The sequence below is a fragment of the Rhinoderma darwinii genome, chromosome 2 (genome assembly GCF_050947455.1).
Source record: "Rhinoderma darwinii isolate aRhiDar2 chromosome 2, aRhiDar2.hap1, whole genome shotgun sequence".
Lineage (NCBI taxonomy): Eukaryota > Metazoa > Chordata > Amphibia > Anura > Rhinodermatidae > Rhinoderma > Rhinoderma darwinii.
The window spans coordinates 437,240,708-437,256,727 of record NC_134688.1 but is presented as its reverse complement, the minus strand read 5'-3'; the positions used below and the strand labels follow the sequence as shown (position 1 = coordinate 437,256,727).

At 42.2% G+C, this 16,020-nt stretch overlaps 1 protein-coding gene across 2 annotated transcripts in view; it reads right to left on the bottom strand.

The window, feature by feature from the left end:
• Window positions 1-14,936, bottom strand: part of PROS1 (protein S) — a 67,796-nt gene extending 52,860 nt beyond the window's left edge. The window contains exons 1-2 of one of the 2 annotated variants that reach the window (XM_075854458.1): window positions 14,741-14,936; window positions 1,455-1,612 (exon numbers count right to left, since the gene is read on the bottom strand). In XM_075854458.1, the coding sequence (XP_075710573.1) occupies window positions 1,455-1,612; window positions 14,741-14,819 (237 nt within the window). In that variant the 5' untranslated portion in view covers window positions 14,820-14,936. The remainder of the gene's footprint in view (window positions 1-1,454; window positions 1,613-14,740) is intronic. The other variant, XM_075854457.1, reaches the window with a different exon arrangement.
• Window positions 14,937-16,020: the final 1,084 nt, after the last annotated feature.

The window sequence follows — 16,020 nt, the reverse complement described above, 5'->3', positions numbered from 1 at the left end:
GCTGTCCATACATCGACAATGATGTCAGGGGCTCCCCCAGAGCAGGAGTTCCAGTGATGTCAGGAGCACAGCTGGAGTCCCAGGAAGAGCCTACTAGCGCTCTGCCTGGGACTCCAGCTCTGGGCAAGCCCCTGACATCACTGGGGCAGCCTCTACAGGAGGGCACTGGGGCAGCCTCTACAGAGGGCACTGGGGCAGCCTCTACAGAGGGCACTGGGGCAGCCTCTACAGAGGGCACTGGGGCAGCCTCTACAGAGGGCACTTTGGCAGCCTCTACAGAGGGCACTTTGGCAGCCTCTACAGAGGGCACTGTGGCAGCCTCTATAGAGGGCACTGTGGCAGTCTCTACAGAGGGCACTGTGGCAGTCTCTACAGAGGGCACTGTGGCAGCCTCTACAGAGGGCACTGTGGTGTTATCTACAAGTGGGTGTGTGACAGTATCTGAAGAGGACACTGGCATTATCTAGGGGTGTGTTGCATTATCTACAGAGGGCACTGTGGCCTTATCTACAGAGGGCACTGTGGCCTTATCTACAGAGGCCACTGTGGCCTTATCTACAGAGGGCACTGTGGCCTTATCTACAGAGGGCACTGTGGCCTTATCTACAGAGGGCACTGTGGCCTTATCTAGGGGTGTGTGGCCTTATCTACAGAGGGCACTGTGGCCTTATCTACAGAGGGCACTGTGGCCTTATCTACAGAGGGCACTGTGGCCTTATCTACAGAGGGCACTGTGGCCTTATCTAGGGGTGTGTTGCATTATCCACAGAGGGCACTGCGGCAGCATCCACAGAGGGCACTGCGGCACTATCTAAAAAGGGGCTGCCCAATCTTGACATGTGTGCTAACTGAGCCGCTGGACTGCATTTAGCGACACTTAAACTGGAAAGCTGGATTGTTGAAATAAGCACGTGGAGAAATATCTCAAATTTTAAACCTAGCGGTATTATTATAGTAATGTAATGTAGTATTATTATTATTATTCTAGTAATATAGTGTTATAGTAGTTCAAATAACTAATTGATTAACAATAATTTTGTATTGTATCAAATTTGAAAGTAATGCGGCCCGTCAACTTCCCATTTTTTCTATATGCGGCCCACTTACCCGGCCGAGTTTAAGACCCCTGGTCTATAGGATGTATGGAAACAGGTGAGGTGGCATGTCCATATACTATAGGCATATGCTGTCACATATGTTTTGCCACTTTCCCCCTGAAACCTAATGAAGTGGATAAAGGTATAATGCTACTTATCACCAGCCGCACAACCTAGACCCATGTTATGCATATGTATGTGTTTGTGTGAAGTCTGATATTTTGGAAATTCTAGTAATCCAACACCCTGACTCGAGGGAGCAATATTATAGATATTTTCATGTAGAAACAAAAATATACACAGAAAAAACAATTAAAATGACCAAAGCAAACAATGACAGATAAGAACAGATCTTACCGTCTCAGGGTTATTCTCAAATATCTCCCGGGCTTCTTCCTTGCCACATAGTTCTTCAATACATTCCCGTTCAAGGTCCCCCCCTTTACTCTCCTCAAAAAATGAATTTGCTCTCTTTTTCCGTGTAAGAAATTGTGATGCAGCCTGAGAAGGCAAAACTGTGCCCAGAAACGAAGTTAGACTTTATTTTCAAGATGTTATGAAGATATTATAAAAAAATAGAAAAACACTTCTGATATTATGTAAGATACCTTAAGGATATCTTCACGTGGCAGATTTGATGTAGAAATCTCTGCAACTGTTTCATACATATCAATGGGGTTTGTAAAAATCCATGCACACGACGCAGAAACAACCCCATTCAGATATATGGGACAGATTTTCAGTTGCAGAAGTTTCTGCAACAAATCTGCCTCCAAAAATGTGTTCCACTGAAAAGTGCGTACTGTGGTTACAAAAAGAAGGTGGTCATCTGTTTCTCTACAAGTGTGAATGCATTGTAAGGCTCTGTACACACTGTCAACATGGCTTCCATTATATAAAGTCGAGACACCAGTGTGAACAGTCTTACGAGCTGTGACGGATCTGTCATACAAGGTTTCTGTCATTTTAATGGCAAGAATAGAGCTCCATGCTGCGTTATTCTTGCTGTTAAAAGTGACAGAGCTCTGTATAGAGGCTCACAGCGGCAGTCTGGATAGTATAGGGGTGTTCTTTTTGCTGTCAAGAATACTAAGAAATTTTCATAAACCTGACAGACCTCAATATAGGTCAATCTAATAAGTCAGAATCCGTTGTAATTCAACAAAAAAGAATCAGTCATAGCTGCCATGGCCCCCGGTATGAACCGATGGGGCAAATGAGTAACCAAACAAAGCCGTGTCCGGAGCTGTAGCCCCCGAGATTTTCTCTCACTGAACGTTTTCAGAATTGTCAGTATGAGCATCTTGTAATGCTTCAGGGGTCGGTTTGTCGGCCACGTGGTGTATTTGTTGCGGATTTTCCATGCGGATTCTGCACAGAAAATGTGCCCTATCTGTTGCAGATTACTTACAGATTTTGATACCACCCACTGAATAAATGGGTTGAACTTGGTTGCCAAATCTGCGGCAAATTCTGCATGTAACATTTGCGATTAGCCATCCCGCAGCCAAATTTTTCACTGCAGTAAACATGGCCTAATGAGTATTAATTGTTGAGAGAGAACTCTCCCTTTACATATACATTTGCCAATACGTCATGTAAAAGCATGTAATAATACTGTAAAAAAAAAAATCCAATCCACCTTGGCAAGCTTTGCAACAAGCGACCATGATTTCACCACAATGCAGTGTCCATGTAGTCCACCTAGTTACCTATCTTATATAAGCACAGCTTTGTCAGACTGCTGAATCTGATATGAAAACGTTAATAAACGGGGAGAAAAGGGTTAAGACAGGAGAGAAAGGTAAAAGAAGGATGGGGGTGGATGAACTATAAACATTGCTGACCCCTGAACTACAGAAAGGAATGCTGACACTACTGACCTAAAGTGACTTCTGCATCCTACTCCTCCCTTGCCTATTATTACAATTAGGCCAGGGTCACACACACAGTTTTGATGCAGTTTTTGGCTCAGGTTTTTTAACGAAACACAGAAGTGGATACAAAACAAAGGAGATGCATTAGTCTTTTCTTTATACCTTTCATTCCTTTTGGATCCACTTTTGGCCTTGGCTCAAAAAAACTGCCACAAAAACTGAATCAAATCCGTGTGTGTGATCCTGGCCTTAATATACTATGAGCGCCTTCAGGCCAGAATCACACACAGTTTTGATGAAGTTTTTGGTTTCGCAGTCTTTTTAGCCCAGCACAGGAGTGGACACAAAAGAAAGGAGACACATCAGTCTTTTCTTGATATCATTCCTTTCTTTTTGATTTTCTTTTAGAAAAACTGAGCCAAAAACAGCATTTAAACGGAGTGTGTGATTTCAGCCTTTAAAGAGGCAGATTCTCAAATCCCTATCTCCTATTGCATGTGATCGGCGCTGCAATGTAGAAACAGTAACGTTTTGTTTTTTTTTAAACGTTCATTTTTGGCCAAGTTATGAGCTATTTTATATATATATATGCAAATGAGCTTTGAAATGGACAACTGAGCGTTTTTTTTTTCGTTATGTCCAACTGGGCGTGTATTGTGTTTTTAACTGGGCGTGTTTATGCATATGACGCTGACCAATCCGTGACCAGTCAGCGTCAACACTCATCTCCATTCATTTACAAGCAGCACAAGTGTCCTGATAATGAATACACATGACCATCCAGCCTGGACGTCATGTGTATTCAGAATCCTGACACTTCTGAATCTTTTCTGTGAGATTGCAGCAAGCCACTCGTAATCTCGCGAGATTACGGAGGTAAACGAGATTTCGTTTCTCTTGCTGGAAATCTCAGAGAAAAGAGTCAGAAGTGTCAGGATTCTGAATACACATGACGTCCAGGCTGGATGGTCATGTGTATTCATTATCAGGACACTTGTGTATGGAGTGTTGACGCTGACTGGTCACGGATTGGTCAGCGTCATACACATAAACACGCCCAGTTAAAAACACAATACACGCCCAGTTGGACATAACGAAAAAAAAAACGCCCAGTTGTCCATTTCAAAGGTCATTTGCATATATATAAAATAGCTCATAACTTGGCCAAAAATGAACGTTTTAAAAAAAACAAAAAAACTTTACTGTTTCTACATTGCAGCGCCGATCACATGCAATAGGAGATAGGGATTTGAGAATCTGGTGACAGAGCCTCTTTAAAGAGGCTCTGTCACCACATTATAAGTGCCCTATCTCCTATATAAGGAGATGGGCGCTGTAACTATAGCTCATTAGCATAAACTTAAATCGCTCCTAACTTTGTGAAAAAAGATCGTTTTTTTAAATAAAAAACATTACTGTCACCTACATTACAGCACCGATCTCCTTATGTAGGAGATAGGGCACTTATAATGTGGTGACAGAGTCTCTTTAAGTAGACATGTCTGAAGCTTGCTTTGCTTGGGGCCCCCAGCATGTACATCAAAATCCAATTGCAGTCTATGGAGGGGCAAAAATGTTAGATAAATACCAAAACTACTGCATTTTACTGTGATTTCGCCGTAATAAACTGCAATTTAACCGCAGCATTAACCCCTTAACGACATGTCACAAACATGTACATGGCAGCCGTTAAGGGGAAGTATGCAGCGGGCTCACGGGGGCTCCATACTCATAGCTGCCAATAGTGCCGAATTTACCTGGACTATCCTGAATTTACAGAGACAGTACGGGCAAATTACTGTCCCGGGACGTGTTCCGGCAACTGCCACATTCAATTGTATCTGTATCTTCAGGACGCAGATACAATTGAATACTATGGCAATGCAGGAAACTATCCGATTCCTGCTCTTGGCAAATCGTTTCCTGCTCTGCCATTCACTCCTCCTAGAGCGGAATCCTAGCCAGAGCGTTGCTGATGCTCTGGCCGGGGATTCTGCTAATAGAGGGACCCCCTAACTACGTCACTGTCCATATAAGGACAGTAAAGTCAGAGGGCACTGTGGCATTATCTACAGAGTGCAATGTGGCACTATCTAAAAAGTGGATGTGTGGCACTATCTACAGAGCGCACTGTGGCACTATCTACAGGGGGTCATGTGGCACTATCTACAGGGGGCACTGTGACATTATCTACAGGAAGCAGTGTGTGGCAATATCTACAGGGAGCAGTGTGTGACACTATTTACAGGGAGCAGTGTGTGGCAATATCTACTGGGGGCAGTGTGGAACACCATCTACAAGGGGCACTGAATGTGGCACTATCTATGCTGCTTTTTACGCTACCAATAGTGGTCAGTACATATTACCTAGCTCTAGTGATAAAGTGAGACATCAACTGCCACCATAGCAGTAGTCAGACAAACTAGTGCAGAAATTTTTGTTAGTTTATTTGTATGCAGAATTTCTAGTCACACCCACCAAATAAACCACACCCACCAAAGACACCACACCCTAAGGCTATGTTCACACGGGGTCTTTTGCCGAGTTTTTTGACGCGGAAACCGCGTCGCAAAACTCGGCAGAAATGGCCCGAGAACGCCTCCCATTGATTTCAATGGGAGGCGTCGGCGTCTTTTTCCCGCGAGCAGTAAAACTGCCTCGCGGGAAAAAGAAGCGACATGCCCTATCTTCGGGCGCTTCCGCGTCCGACCTCCCATTGACTTCAATGGGAGGCAGGAGAAAGCGTGTTTTATGCCCGCGGCGCTCAATGGCCGCGGGCGAAAAACGGCGCGATAATTGCTATTCACACGGAGTATTTTGGGGGAGGAATATCTGCCTCAAAATTCCGTTTGGAGCTTTGAGGCAGATATTCCTCCCCCAAAATACTCCGTGTGAACTTAGCCTAAGTGTATGTTCACACGCAGTGGTTTCAGACGTAATTCGGGCCGTTTACGCCTCGAATTACGCCTGAAAAAACTGCACCATTACGCCTACAAACATCTGCCTATTTATTGCTTGCAATGGGATTTACGGTGTTCTGTTCCCACGAGGCGTAATTTTACGCGTCACTGTCAAAATACGGCTCGTAAAAAGACGCCCGCGAAAAAGAAGTGCATGTCACTTCTTGGGACGTTTTTGGAGGCGTTTTTCATTGACTCCATTGAAAAACAGCTCCAATAACGACCGTAAAATACGCCGTGAAATACGCGAGTTGTTACAAAAACGTCTGAAAATCAGGAGCTGTCTTCGCTTGAAAACAGTTTCGTATTTTCAGATGTATTTTGCTAAGCGTGTGAACATACCCTAAGTGTCCCTGGAAAAAACTTCAAATGTTGGCATCTATGCACTACTCTTTGCATACTTGGGGTATGTTCACAAGGCAGCGTACGTAACGGCAGAAATTACGGGGCTGTTTTCAGGGGAAAACAGCGCCGTCATTTCAGCCGTAACGGCATGTGCAGGCGCTTGAACGCCGCGTCCATTACAGACGTAACTGGAGCTGGTTTTCCATGGAGTCCATGGAAAACGGCTCCATTTACGTCTGAAGAAGTGACATGACACTTCTTTGGTGCGGGTGTCTATTTACATATCGTCTTTTGACAGCGACGCGTAAATATGCGCCTCGTGTTAACAGACAAACGTCAGCCCATTGCTTTCAATGGGCAGATGTTTGTCAACTCTTTCAAGCCGTAATTTCGGACGTAATTCCAGGCGTAAAACGCCCGAATTACGTCCGTAATTTGGCCGTGTGAACATACCCTTAGCAGGAGACGACTGTGTAATACAGCCTAATGAAGGCCCCCAGGTCTGCCATCTTTGTATTCCTTTAAAGCCCTGCCTTTGGCACGGCTTAAAAGGGAGACTGTCAGTATAGTGATATATACATTAGTATTGCAGTATATCATGCAAGTGATGCACGCTGGTTCAAGTCCGATAGGGGCACTTACAAAAAAAAGTTTAAAAAAACCTGTTAAATAAAGTTTTTTTTAATGTTCATTAAAAAATAAAAACGCTTACATTTTTTTCCCTAAAGAAATGTTAAAAAAAAATAAAAGGTAACATAACTGGCATCGCCGTGGCTGTAAAAGTCCAAACTATCATAAATTAGCGTTATTTAACGCGCTCACTGAACGCCTTAAAATAAATATAAATATATATATAAAACAAGCAAATTGCTGTTTTTTGGTCACCTTGGCTCTCCCAAAAAAAAAAAAGTGAACATAAAGTCGCTCGCCCCACAAAAAAAAAGCCCTCACATTGCTCAATTGATGGAAAAATAAAAAGTTATGGCTCTCAGAATATGGCGACACAAAACAATTTTTTTTTTTAGCGAATAGTTTTTATAGAAGTGGTAAAACATAAAAAAAAACATATAACTTTGGTATCGCCGTAATCGTATCAACCCGTAGAATAAGGTGGACATGTAGTTTTTACTGCCTGATGGACGCCGGTGCTCATTTCACCCCACAAATAAAAAAAATACAGCTACATTATGCGGTACAATATACAAAAAAATTAAAAAATTATGGCTTTTGGAAGGCGGGGAGGAAAAAACAAAAATGAAAAAACAAAGATTTGCGGTGTCCTTACGGGGTTAAGTGTACCCTTCTTCTGGATTTCTGGCCATATCCAACGCCAGAGTCAATAAGCTCTTGCAACATATAGTTCTCTCTATGGCGTCTTGGCCACTGCTTGAACTGTCGGTCACCCCTGGCATGGCACTCAGAAGGTGGGAGTCCTAGCTTATGGGCCATCATCAATTTAATTCTGACATGTTGAATAAAACTGGAGAAACACCTAAATTTTTTCCTTTACAAGTGAGAACAATCAGGTCATAACCTGCAGGGAATGTCTCCATCAGCAAAATATACAGACAATATTTACTGCACACTGTAGGTTGTCGACAGAGAGGCTGTCTGGTATTTTTTAAGGCACAAAAATAAATACAATACAGCTAAAATGGTTAGTTTTGGTTTTAGTCAGTAATATCAATTTACTTTACGTGTTTATTTGCATAAAAGACATGCAGCCAATCTGGAACAGCAGAGCTGTAGTGTAAAGCATCAATAATCTGAAAGTGTAAATTAGGTAAAAGATTAGATAACAATACTGTATGTCACCTAATGACACCAAAAAAAATTAAAAAATTTGCTACATTTGTGTTCCCCCGCCAAAAAACCGTGTAATTTTATTTTTAGTCTTCGTTATCAAAGGCGCTAACTAGTGGCACAAATTCAGTCAGACAATTCCTACTGCACTATGAGGTGTGCGCGTTTTAATAAATTAGGCGTAATTCTCGTAAACCACCTTCTCCAATTTCATTGTCGCAATTACTCCATTATTAATAAATGTGGGCCATATGTTAATGTATGAAGTCTGAGCTATCTCAAGACCAATCAGAAGTGCCAGAAGGGATCTCCTTATGGCGCCTTCCAGCTCTAATAAAAAAAACTTACATGTGAGCCTCCTTGGCTTGTCACTTGGATTTAGCTATGAGAGCTATCTTGTTAGCTCCGTCATTAGCACAACATGAATGGAAACTTCCGCCATATAATATCTAACAAAGAGCTGTCCGAACATATAGGGCTGGTCTGGTCTAGTGAACCCATTTTCAAATACCCTACTTGGGAATTCCAGGTTAATAGAGGGGACACTCATCTACTAACATGAGTGGAAAGTGGCTACAAAGAGCATTTCCCACTCGAGGATCTGGCACATCCATTGATTTCAATGGGAACTGTGTAATGCTTTTTTTCCCCTGTAATGGCACTGCAGGGAAAGTGAACACTTGCTGCTGAGTTCTTCCAGAATTAGCAGCAGGACACCCTGCAATCAGTTAATCAAAGATGATACAAAGAGGATAACCCTTCTAAAGAGGTATTCTCATCACAGAAAGTGATTGCATATTGCTGGGATATGCCATCACTTTATGATCGGTGGCCGACTTCCAGGACCCCCACTGATCCTGAGATTGAAGGGGCAGCAGCGCTGATCTATCCCTGCATCCCCTTCTCAGTTATTCCCTTCTCTTTGCCATCCGCTGTTACGTGAACTGCAACACATATCTATTTAAGTGAATTTCCGGATCGGTGGACGTACCGGCAGTCGGATCCCTACTGATCGCAAGGTGATGGCATAACCTAGCAATATGTATCACTTTATGTGATGGGAATACCACTTTAACCCCTTCAGGGCTGAGCCTGTTTTGGCCTTCAGGACGAAGCCGATTTTTCAAATCTGACATGTGTCACTTTATGTGGTAATAACTCCGCAATGCTTTTACCTATCCAAGCGATTCTGAGATTGTTTTCTCTTGACATATTGTACTTTATGTTAGTGAAAAAATTTAGTCGATAAATTCAATATTTATTTGTGAAAAACACCAAGATTTGGAGAAAATTTGCAAACATTTGCATTTTTCTAAATTTAAATGTATCTGCTTGTAAAACAGATAGTAATACCACACAAAATAGTTACTAATTAACATTTCCTATATGTCTACTTTATGTTTGCATCATTTTTTGAACATTCTTTTATTTTTCTAGGACGTTACAAGACTTAGAACTTTAGCAGCGATTTCTCATATTTTCAAGAAAATTTCAGAAGGCGATTTTTACAAGGACCAGTTCAGTTCTGAAGTGGCTTTGAGGGCCTTATATATTAGAAAGTCCCCATAAATCACCCCATTTTGAAACCTGCACCCCTCAAAGTATTCAAAACAGCATTCAGAAAGTGTATTAACCCTTTAGGCGTTTCACAGGAATTAAAGCAAAGTAGAGGTGAAAGTTACAAATTTCATTTTTTTTTTACAAAATTCATTTGTAATAAAAAAAAATCTATACCACAGAAGGTTTTACCCGAGAAATGTAACTTATTATTTATTGCCCAGATTCTGCAGTTTTTAGAAATACCCCACATGTGGCCCTAGTGCGCTAATTTACTGAAATACAGGCCTTAGAAGCAAAGGAGCACCTAGTGGATTTTGGGGCCTCCTTTTTTTAGCATATATTTTAGGTACCATGTCAGGTTTGAAGAGGTCTTGTGGGGACAAAACAATAAAGACCCCCAAAAGTGACCTCATTTTGGAAACTACACCCCTCAGGGAATTTATCTAGGGGTATAGTTAGCATTTTGAACCCACAGTTTTTTTGCTAAATTTATTTGAATTAGTTTGTGAAGATGAAAATCTACTTTTTTTTCTGAAAAAACTTAGAAATGTTTAATTTTTTCAAGGAATAAAAGAGAAAAAACACCCCAACATATGTAAAGCAATTTCTCCTGATTATAGCAATACCCCATATGTTGTAATAAACGGCTGTTTGGACCTACAGCAGGACTCAGAAGGGAAGGAGCACCATTTGGATTTTGAAATTCTGATTTTGCTGGAATAGTTTTCAGTGTCATGTCGCGTTTGAAATGCACTGGAGGGAACAAAATAGTGGAAACCACCGGAAAGTGACCCCATTTTGGAAACTACACTTATCAAGGAATTTTTCTAGGGTTAAAGTTAGCATTTTGACCCCACGGTTGTTTTGCTGAATTCATTGGAATTATTCTGTAAAGGTAGAAATCAACTTTTTTTCTGAAAAAAGGTAGCCATTTTTAATTTTTCAAGGAATAAAGGAGAAAAAGCACCCCAACATTTGTAAAACAATTTCTCCCGATTACGGAAATATGCCATATGTGGTAATGAACTGCTGTTTGGACCCACAGCAGGGCTTAGAAGGGAAGGAGCGCTATTTGGCTTTTGGAGCTCAAATTTAGCTGAAATGGTTTTTGGGTGCCATGTCGCATTTGCAAAGCCCCTGAGAGGCCAAGACAGAGGAAACCCCCCAAAAGTGGAAATTACACCACTTAAAGAATCTATCTAGGGATATAGTGGGCATTTAGACCCCACAAGTCTTTTGCAGGATTTATTAGAATTAGGCCATGAAAATGAATATCGACATTTCTTCCACTAAAATGTTGCATTTTTTCAATTTCACAAAGGATAAAGGGGGAAAAAGCTGCCCAACATTTGTAAAGCAATTTCTCCCGAGTACGGCTATACCCCACGTGTGGTCATAAATGGTTTTTCATTAGAAAGTAATTAACCCTTTCTGGACTGATCCATTTTTTTCTTTTCCTTTTTAGTTTTTTCCTCCCCGCGTTCCAAGAGCCACAACTTTTTTATTTTTCAGTCAATAGAGCGGTGTGAGGGCTTATTTATTGAGGGATGAGCGGTCGTTTTTACTGGTACCATTTTTTGGTACATACAACTTTTTGAGCACTTTTTATTACATTTTTAGATAGAGCCAAGGTGACCAAAAAAACAGAGATTTTGCAGTTTTAAATTCTTTATTTTTCACGTGAGACGCTCCACACATCACCCCCCACACTAAGACATGCTATGTCGTGGTGCGCGAAGGGGTTAATGCGCAGCGCATGGTGCGGAGTGAAAATTTAAATTTTCCACTCATATGCCATTTTAGTGCACTATATGTTATGCCCAGTTTGTGCCACTGAAGACAAATACCTCATAAAATATTAACCGGGTTCTCCCGGGTATGGCGATGCCATATCTGTGGAAGTAAACTGGTGTTTAGGCACGCTGCAGGGCTCAGAAGGGAGGGAGCGCCATTTGGCTTTTGGGGCGGAGATGTAGCTTGGGGGTAGTACTGTTTGGGGTTTTACTGGTGTTTCAGTTTATAATGTGGGGGCATATGTTATCTGTGCGGAGTACATCAGGGTACATGTTATCTGTGCGGGGTACATCAGGGTATAATAAGAGGGTATAATAATGCAGTAAATAAATAATAATCCGCAGATATGTGGCAGGTGTCGCACTGATAAATGGTGCCCGATCTTATCCGCTTTTGGACACGCTGCACATTTTGCATCGCCATATTCTGGGAGCCAGAACTTTTTTATTTTTTCTCCACCGGAGCCGTGTGAGGGTTTATTCTTTGCGGGACAATCTGTAGGTTTTCATTGGTACCATTTTGGGGTACCAGAAATTTTTTTGATCACGTTTTATTCCATTTTTTGGCAAGCAAGGTGACCAAAAACCATCAATTCTGACAATGTTTTTTATTCGGTATTTTTATTGCGTTCATCCTGGGCTATAAATGACCATTTTACTTTATTCTGCGGGTCAATACGATTACAGCGATACCATATGTATATAATTTTTTTATGTTTTGCAGCGTTTATGCAATAAAATCACTTATTTATAAAATAAATTATTTTTTGTGTCACCATATTCTGAGAGCGATAACTTTTTTATTTTTCAGTCAAAAACGCAGTGTAAGGGCTTGTTTTTTGCGGGACGGGATGTAGTTTGTATTGGTAACATTTTGGCGTACATGCGACTTTTTGATCACTTTTTATTGTATATTTTGGGAGCCAAAAAATGGTGATTCGGGCACTGTTTTTCGTTTATTTTTTTCGCGGTGTTCACCGTGCGGGAAAAATAATATTACAGTTTTATAGTTGGGGTCGTTACGAACGCGGCGATACCAAATATGTGTACTTTTTTTTTTTTTAGCGTGTTCATTTTTTTCCTATAATAAAAGACTTATTATAGGAAGAAAAGCATTCTTTGTTTATGTCACTTGTAACTTTTATTTTTACACTTTTTAAAAACATTTTTATTATCTTTTTTTTACTTGTCCCACTAGGGGACACTTAGACTGGCAGCTCTGATCGCTGCAGGAACACATTACACTAGACACGTAGTGTAATGTGTTCTAACTGTCATTGTGACGTAACTGTCACACTGACAGGAAGCATCGGAGGACCGGCCGGAGGCTGCTCCTCCGAGGCTTCCGTACATGGCAACCCGGAGGTCATTGTCTGGCCTCTGGTTGCCATGATAAGGATCTCCAGCCCCCGCAAATGCTTGTGGGGGGCTGCCGATCCGCTGTAAACCTCTTCTATGTGGTGATCGCAATCGACCACCGCATCGAAGGGGTTAATTGCCGATATCAGCGGCGACAGGCCGCTGATCGGCAATGGGGAGAGCAGGGCAGACGCCCTGCACAGTTAACCGCCGCTGCGGTGTAGCGCCGCGCGGCGGTTAACTGTTAAAGCGCTGACGTAACTGCACGCCCAGGTGCGCGAAAGGTTACTGCTCACCTGGACGTGCATTTACGCCAAGGTGCGGCAAGGGGTTGGAGGGTCGTGGGTGACAGGTAGTCTGTAAACAATCACTAGGTCTTTTATGCGGAGGTTGTTGGACACTGCTACATGAGTAAAAAAAAGTATCGTGATTGTAACGATTTAGTGATCACATTTCCACACAGAAGTCAATGGAAAAGATCAGATATTTTAATTATTGATGAATGATGTGCATTCCTCCACTACTTTCAGATCACTATAAGTCTATGTTCACATCTGCATAGTAGATTCTATCCCATTTGATGGAAAAAATAGCATGCCAGGGTACATGATACGCTATATTTTTCGTCAAAACTGACACCTCGGCGGAATCCAACGAACCCTATTATAAGTCAATAATGTCAGTCGGGTGCAGTTGGTTTGCGTTGTACGTTGGATGCAGCATAGCGTTGTGGTTTCTGCTATAAACAGAATATGTGAACAGAGCCTTAGCAGTGCAGTACAAAATTCTACAGAAGACTCATCACAACAAGCCCCACATGTGCATTACTTAGGCCTCATGCACACGACCGTGCATTTCGTCCATATACTAGCAATTGCGGATAGTATAAAACACATGTTAACCTATGGGCCAATGCACACGACCGTGGTTTCCCACGATCCATGTATTGCCCGGAGCCCGAACTCATTGAAATCAATGTGTGCATGGTCTGTGAATTGCGGACGGCCCGCGAGTGACACTCCGCAGCCCGTTGGTGCCGTAATCACGGACAGTGCAGACAGCTACGGCCGTGTGCATGAGGCCTTAGAGGAAATCTGACCAGAAAAATAAAAAGCCATTGACATGGTAAGGACTGATTCAGATGAACATGTCTGTTTTGTGTCCGCAAAAAATTGAGCGTATTTCATGTATTTTACTTCTGTGTGGTATCAGTGTGCTTTCCGTATGGCATCAGTGTTCCTTTTTTTTTTCTTCTTATCATTTCTGCAGTAACTGGTGCGTGAAAAACACGGACAGAACACAGATGTCAACTGTGTGCTGTCCGTGTTTTTCACGCACACATTGACTTCAATGGGCGACGTGGTTTGCAAAAATAGACCAAAAACAGACCGTTGCAGTGAGTTTCACGCAACGAACACACGCTGCATGAAAACCCACGGACGTGTGAATAGCCCCATTGAATTGCATAGGTCCGTGTGCTGTCCGTTTTTATAACGGACAGCATACGGACGTATAATACGCTCGTCTGAATAAGGCCTAAAGGAAATGGTGTCACCCCCATCAAGACACGTGGAAAGTGGAAATAAACAACAGGATGTCAGTGAAGAATAAGATAACAGACTGGATACATGACGTGAACTTCTGATGAATGTTTACAGGCCGCACGCTATAAGCTCATAGCTCTCTATCCACTCAGCTCTCAGCATATACCAATGTACTTTGGATTATATTTCTCACAGAGACTAAGATGCAAATAATGCTCTTATATCTATGAGTTCATCGCAATAATCCCGCACGCTGCTCCGCCGTCCCTTACAGCATTCCCAAGCTTCCTGGATGTTTACGAAACTCATTATCCTTATTTTTACCGGGCTGGAAGAAAGGAAAGGATCATATCCAAAAAGATACAAAAAGGAGACCTACAAGAGGAAAATGAATGTACTTACAAGTCCGCCCTTCACACAGGGAAGTAATGAAGAGAGAAGAGGCCAGCAGGACCAGGCATAGTGTGCTCATTAACATCATGATCCGTTAGCATGGAGGAGCCCGCTATAGTCAGGCCTGCACACTGCCAAGTTTGTGAGCTCAGTCCAGCCTCTCGTCCTGTACACTGGGCTGGGGGGAGCTCAGCTGCGGAGGCTGGAGGCACAATGACTCCTGGGCTTTTCCAGGAAACATCCCTCCCCTGACATGACAAGTACACAAACAGAGTACCATGGGATCAGGTATCCACATGTATTCTCAGTTCTTATCAGAACATTGCACAACATCTGGGTATTTGCATTAAGCAACTCCTTCATAGCTTGTGTGGATAAACTGATTCAATATAGACTTTTATCTAAAAGGGATTCGACAGGATTAATATTTAATATGCACTGCACTGAATACTAGGGGTTAAATAACTTATCAAGACTTTGTTCACATTAGCGTCATAGTTTCCATAACTAATAGAGGAATAATAGCTATGCCGAACCCCTTTGACTTATAATGGGGTCAGTCAGGTTTCTACCAGGGTTTCGGTATTCTATTTGAATCCCAAGCCAACATTTCAGGATTCTGTGCGGTTTAACCACTATGGGGGCAATTTATTAGAACTGGCGTTTCATACGTTTATCTTAATAGAAAAAAAGCTGGAGTGAGATGCGACACATTTATTAAGAGGCGAATGTGTTGTATCTTTTAGCCACGCCGTGCACCACAATTTTGGCACAACAACTGCAACCATGCCCAATACATTCCCCCCACAACGCCCAAAAAAATAAAAAACACATCCTGAACCCACTGCTCCTTTATTTCTCTGTGGGTACCCTCAGCATTCCAGCGCGGTTCATACAAGGTCCTGGCATCAAGCAGCGTCTGGGCCTTATATGCGACGCAGCACTCATCAGTGGTACCCGACACCAGTACGTTGTATGAGCCGCCTCATACTGAGGGGACTGGAAGTTGAGAAGAGAAGTGGTGAGGTGAGCATATTTTGTTTTTTTATTTCATTTTTTAAATTTAACTGTCAAAAGGAAGGGGCAGGGGGTAGTCGGATCTACTTTGCTACGCCCCATAGATTGAAACCTAAGTCATAATTTCCGCCAGTTTTCTGGCTTTAATTATAATAAATTTGTCAGGCTGCTGTGACCACGCCTTTTTTCGAAGCCATGTCCCTTTTCACAAAAGTGGCAAGAGCGGTGTAAAAAGGCTTTTTTGCAACTTATTTTACACCAGAAAACTGGAG